This window comes from Camellia sinensis, chromosome 12 (assembly GCF_055761805.1).
Source record: "Camellia sinensis isolate YWXY chromosome 12, ASM5576180v1, whole genome shotgun sequence".
In the NCBI taxonomy this organism is placed as follows: Eukaryota; Viridiplantae; Streptophyta; class Magnoliopsida; order Ericales; family Theaceae; genus Camellia; species Camellia sinensis.
In genome coordinates, this window is record NC_138972.1 from 74885420 (window position 1) to 74891799 (window position 6380).

General features: G+C 32.5%; 1 protein-coding gene across 1 annotated transcript; it reads right to left on the reverse strand.

Annotated features, from left to right (window-relative positions):
• Nucleotides 1-312: 312 nt before the first annotated feature.
• On the reverse strand, nucleotides 313-3610 carry LOC114266777 (7-deoxyloganetin glucosyltransferase). Its single transcript, XM_028207697.2, has 2 exons — nucleotides 2935-3610; nucleotides 313-1396 (listed from the first exon to the last, which is right to left on the reverse strand). The coding sequence occupies exons 1-2, from the start codon at nucleotides 3452-3454 to the stop codon at nucleotides 459-461; spliced, it is 1458 nt and encodes a 485-aa protein (XP_028063498.1). The 5' UTR covers nucleotides 3455-3610; the 3' UTR covers nucleotides 313-458.
• Between the last annotated feature and the right edge of the window lie 2770 nt (nucleotides 3611-6380).

The window sequence follows — 6380 nt, forward strand, 5'->3', positions numbered from 1 at the left end:
TACAGAGATCACCAGGGTGTCCACCAGGATGTCCTGTTAGCCATTCCGAGCGAGGAGACTATAACCTGAAAACGTAGCCCGACCTCCCACGACAAGTTTCGCTTAAGTCAGGACTCGCACAACGGGGAGCATTGAACCCACACCAAGTGCTGATTAGACAATTTGAGGTCCAACCTCCTAACCAACTGTGCTTCGCCCAAGAGATTGGCCCAAGAAAGAAGGAATTGAACTCATGACTTTGGAACTTAAACCCTAAGCCTTAACCACAATACCCCCACCCTTGAGTTACAATTAAATTTTTAGTCTTCAAACTTCAAATAAACTTGAGATATCTCCATAAATTAATGAATTGAGATTCACTCCATCACAAATTACAATGATTAAAAAATTTATTTAAATATGAAAATCATCAAAAAAAAAAAATAATAAATTAAAATGACATAATAATAGTATTTTATTTATTTCACTAGCTCACTGACCAGTTTGTCAAAGTTGAGGAAAGATGAGCCACCAGCTCTGGCGGCCTCCTCCGCCGCCTTCTTCCACTCCATGGCCTTCTTCTTCATCTCCTTCCCCTTCTCACCCTCCATCAACTCCCTCACAAGCTTCTCCACTTCTTCTCGCTTCACATCACTATCTATCTCCAAACCAATTCCCCATTCCCCACGACTGTACCAGCAATTCGTCTGCTGTTCGGCGAAGAACGGCCAACAGATAATCGGAACACCGCCGGAAACACTTTCGATCGTCGAATTCCACCCACTATGAGTCAAGAACCCTCCAATCGCAGGGTGGTTCAGGACCTGTTCTTGAGGGCACCAACTGGCTAACACCCCTCTGTCTTTGGTCTCCGGCAAGAACTCCGGTGGCAAAATGGCAGTGTCGCCGGAAACAATGTCGGGTCGAATTATCCACAAAAAGTTCTTCTCGCTTTTGGCGAGTCCCCAAGCGAACTCAGTGAGTTGTTGAGCGGTCATGACAGTGATGCTACCGAAATTCACGTACACAACGGAGTTGGGTTGTTGGGAATTGAGCCAATCGACGCACTCGGGGTCTTCTTTCCAGAGATTGGAGCCTATGGATTTCAATTTATCGTCAGCGGAGATTTGGTTGTTGAGCATTAGGTGTAGTGGTCCGATGGTGTAGAGAGGTGGAATGAAGGTGGAGGAGAGAGAATCGACGACGGCGCGTTCGAGCGCGTGGAATGTGTTGATGACGATCGCAGAGGCTCTATTAGTTCGATCTATTTCGCGGATGAGGAAATTGAGCATAAAGTGATTTGGGTCATTGCCCGTGGTTCGGATGAAGGTTGGAAGATCTTTCAATCGGATGTTGTTCATTCCAGGAATCCAATCAATTGTTGTGTCCAGATATCCATTTGTTAGGCAACTCGCATCTATATTTCATTGCAAAAGTCACCAAAGAAACATGTACATACGTTAGTTGTGTTCAGGATTCAATTTTTTTTTTTAATGATTTTTAAAAGAGGAAATTAGTGTAATATCATTCTCTAATTTTGTAGTGTATAGTAGGAGAGGTCGAAAATATTTTTTTTTTATTAATTAAGGTCTTTCAACAAAAAAATTTTGTGATCATATCAGAAAAATTCCAAAATTTCTCCGTGAAATCAAAGAAATTTCTCTGTGTCGAGATTGAAATTTTCCTGAGTTAGACACAAAGGCCTTTTTTGGTTTGTTTTTCAGAAAAATTTTTGAGAAAAATTCTCTACAGACATTTTCAAGAGTAATCAAACCAAACAATTTTTTTAAAAAAAATCTCAAAATTTTGTTTGGTTACCTATTTTTCAAAATCACTTTCTCTCTCATACACATCAAATCAATCACTTTTTTTAAAAAAATTCTCTCTCCAAAATAATATTCCAAAACCATTTCTGAAAAAAGGCAAACCAAACAAATTTTCGTACTTTTTATCTCAAAAACTACTCTACAAACACAAATCAAACACACCAATTTTTCTAAGTCGAATTTTTTCTATGAAAATATCGAGGGACTCTAATTACTATGAAAATATTGTATATTTTTTTATATTATAAAATTTTAATATTATGAACTTTAAAAAAAATTCTCCTTTTTAAAAATAAAAATTTAAAGTTTTAGAGCTCTAAATTTTATTGGACCAGACCATTCAAAAAAGTAAAAATAAAAAATTGAAAAAAATTATTAAAAATAAAAAAAAAGTCACTTTGTTATTTTTATTTTTTTAATTTAGTGAACTTTCTTTGAATTTTTTATATTTTTTTTAAATCTTAGATAGACTAAAAAAATAAAAAAAATTTGAAATAAATTTTAAAAAATTACTAAAGACAAAAGTTAAATAAAATATTTGACTTGTTTAGCTGGATATCAAGATAAACCACATGGCACATCGTGCATGGCCTTAAATAAATAAATATTAAAAAAAATTATATAAAAATCGTTGAATTTTAATTAAAAAATACATCGATCTCATAATATTTTAAAAATAATTATATATCTCCTGTCAGGAAAAAAAAAGAAAAAAAAAAGAGTGCTTGTGGGAGTGTCAAACATAATATTTAATTTTACATTTTAAAAATTAAGAAATATAAGTTATATTCTTTCTTTTTTTTTTATAATTGCTTTTTATTTTTATTTTTTTGGTTAAGTTAAATGGAAAGTAAATGTTAGGCTATTTTGAGTTTTATCATTTGATTTTTTTTTAATTTTTTTTTCTTCCCACACTTCATTTATAATATTGTTGACTTGCTTTGATGAACTTTGTTTGAGGCATTCAAAATAACCAAAACAAAACTCGTGATGAATTGCAAATAACATATCAATAATGTTCAAATTTCAATTTAAATTAAAGTCAAACTTATATTAAAAATGTATAAATCATATCTTAATCATGTTAGAGAAATCTATGATTAAAAAAATAGTAGTATAATATTTTTACCTTTGAGAGGAACAAGATCTCTTTCAACAAGATGCTTGTAGTAAGAATAACCCAAAACCCCAGAAGCACTTGGTGTCCAAAATAAGACTTCAGGAACACCGAACTCCTCAGCAGCATCAAGAGTGAAGCTCATGCTCGCATCGGAGACTATACACGTCACCGGCGGTACATCGGGCGATGATGACGGGTGGTTGAGCTTGGAGATTAAATTGGAGAAAGGAACTAAGCAATTCTTGGAGGTGGAATCACAGAGAGAAGGGATGTCTTGGGTGGAGTCGGCATCCCAAGGAGGGAGGCCGTCAGGGATGGTTTTGAAGCGAAAGTCCGGCAAGCCGTCGAGGGAGTTGGGGCCTCTGGATCTCAGAAGACGGTTGTGGTTGTACTCTGTGTTGACAAAGGTTATGTGAAAGCCTCTAAGATGGAGTAGCTTTGCTAGTTTTAGCATTGGGTTGACATGGCCTTGAGCTGGATATGGGACACACACTGCATGGGGCTTGTTAACTCCACCTATGGAACCCATCTCTCTCTCAAATGATTTGGTTGATGAAGAGGAGAGGAAAAGGTTTATACACAAATTGGACCCAAATTTAGGTCACAGACTTTGAATCAGAGTGGGTTGTGTAGCGTAGATTAAAATTATATAGAGTGAAACTAAAATAAATCTGAATAGCATATTAATATTTTTGAATAAATTTTAATTATATTATAGTGTTTAAGAATGAGAAAATGAAATAAAAAATATAATTATATATAATATTTTTCTATTTAATTTACTTATGGTGTAGGTGGAGTCCACACAAGTGGTGTGTTGTAGAAAATGCTTGAGTAAGCCTCCGTTTGGGAAGTGTGTTGGTTTTTTGGTTTTTTGACTTTTTTGACTATTTTAGCCTGGGCTAAAAAGGCTTGGTTTGGGAAGGGTTTTTTGATTTTTTGGCTTTTTTGACTTTTTTTGTGAGAGAAGAGTGCAATGATTATGGGTTGGATGTGATGTTTTATTTTTAGAAAATGCTAGAGGTCCCAAATTTTCTACCAAATAAATGACCAAATGTCTCACATAGGTGTGGGGCCCACAAAATTGCGGACCCCACACCCATGTGAGACATTTGGTTATGGGTGTGACATTTGGTTATTTGTTTGGTAGAAAATTTGGTGTCCCTAGCATTACCCTTTATTTTTTGTGGCTAAAATAGCCTATTGTGTTTTTTGTGGTTAAAATAGTCAAAAAAGCCCAGAAAAGCCCTTCCCAAACGGACCCTAAGCAATAAAATTTATTTAGTTTTGTTATATTTTTTTAAATACTTCACATATATGGTCAAATTTAAAGTAGGAGAGAATAATTTTTTAAATTATAATTAATGATTCAAATTTATTTCACCATGATCTCATTTGTTCTGGACCACATTTTCGCAAATTTTAAAAATTTAAAAATATCTTTTAAAATATATAGTATTATTATTGTACTTTCTATACTTTCTTACATATTGCTTTCATCATGAATGTCATCTTTCAACAGAAAAATTATACAAATCTTCGTTGGCGGCAATGATATGACAATAAGAATAAAGTGTTTTGATAATTATAAAAGGAAATATTAGATGTTGCAAAAAAAATAATTATAAATTTTTTTACACAATATTCATAAAAATTAAAATAGTTGATTTAATAGTTAGTTGGATGAAATTAAAATTTAATAACTTCTGATTTTAATTAAAAAAATAAAAATAATTAGTTTGATGGAAATAGTGTACAAGACTCCAATTTTTAGGTACCAATAATATTAGAGATTCACATTTTGCATCTACAAATGCACCCATAATGATGTGGCAAAGATGGTGAACTCCATATAATTGAGTATATAACTAATAAAAAAACTGACACTTGTCAAATTGCATCATTGTAAATTGAACTGTGAGAAACTTTTTAGATTTTCCAAATTTTCCTTTTAGGTACTATCTGAAATGTCATCATCATGCAATAGTAAGATATTAAATGATATTCAAACTTTAGTATTAAACATTGGTTAAATTAAAAATGTTAAGGATAATTGTTATAGTAGTTCTGGAGTAGTATCGCTACATCAATCGAATTTTACTCTGTTTGAATTGTCTAAATAAATATCTTACATGTATTCAGCTAAGCCTAACTTAGTTGGTCACTATGACTTTCCTAAGAATTTGGTTCCTAATAGGAGATCATGTGTTCAACTCTTCTTAGAGACTCACATTTTATACCCACAAATCATCCATAATGATGTGGCAAAATGATGGATCCCATATAATAGTATATAACTAATAAAAAATTGACACTTGTTAAATTACATCATTGTGAATTGAACTGTGAGAGATTTTATAGGGTCACAAAATTTTCCTTTTAGGTACCATATGAAATGTCATCATCATGCAATAGTAATATATTAAATTTTATTCAAAATTTAGTATTAAACATTGATCAAATTAAAATTATTAAGGACAATTATTGTAGTAGTTTTGGAGTAGTATCGCTACATCCATCAAAATTTATTCTGTCTGAATTGTCCGAATGAATATCTTACTAGTAACCAATTAGGCCTAACTTAGTTGGTCACCTTCTTAAGGATTTGGTTCCTAAGGAGAGGTCATGCGTTCAATTTTTCTTAGAGACTCACATTTTGTACCCACAAATGCATCCATAATGATGTGGCAAAGATGGTGGATCCTATATAATTGAGTATATAGCTAATAAAAAACTGACACTTATCAAATTACATCATTGTGAATTGACCTATAAGAGATTTTTTCGGGCTTCAAAATTTTTCTTTTACGTACAATCTGAAATGTTATCATCATGCAATAGTAATATATTAAATGAAATTCAAAATTTAGTATTAAACATTGGTTAAATTAAAATTATTAAGGATAATTATTGTAGTAGTTTTGGAGTAGTATCGCTGCATCCATCAAATTTTACTTTGTCTGAATTGTCCGAACGAATATCTCACATGTAACCAACTAGGCCTAGCTTAGTTGGTCACCATGACTTTCCTAAGGACTTGATTCCTAATAGAAGGTCATGCGTTCAACTCTTTTTAGAGACTCACATTTTGTAACCACAAATGCATCCATAATGATGTGGCAAAGATGGTGGATCCTATAAAATTGAGTATATAACTAATAAAAAACTGACACTTGTTAAATTACATCATTGTGAATTAAACTGTGAGAGATTTTTAGGGTCTCAAAATTTTCCTTTTAGATGCCATCTGAAATATCATTATCATGCAATAGCAATGTATTAAATGATATTCAAAATTTAGTAAACATGGTCAAATTAAAATTATTAAGGATAATTATTGTAGTAGTTCTCGAGTAGTATCACTACATCCATCAAATTTTACTTTGTCTGAATTGCCCGAATGAATATCTTACATGTAACCAACTAGGCCTACTTTAGTTGATCATCATGACTTT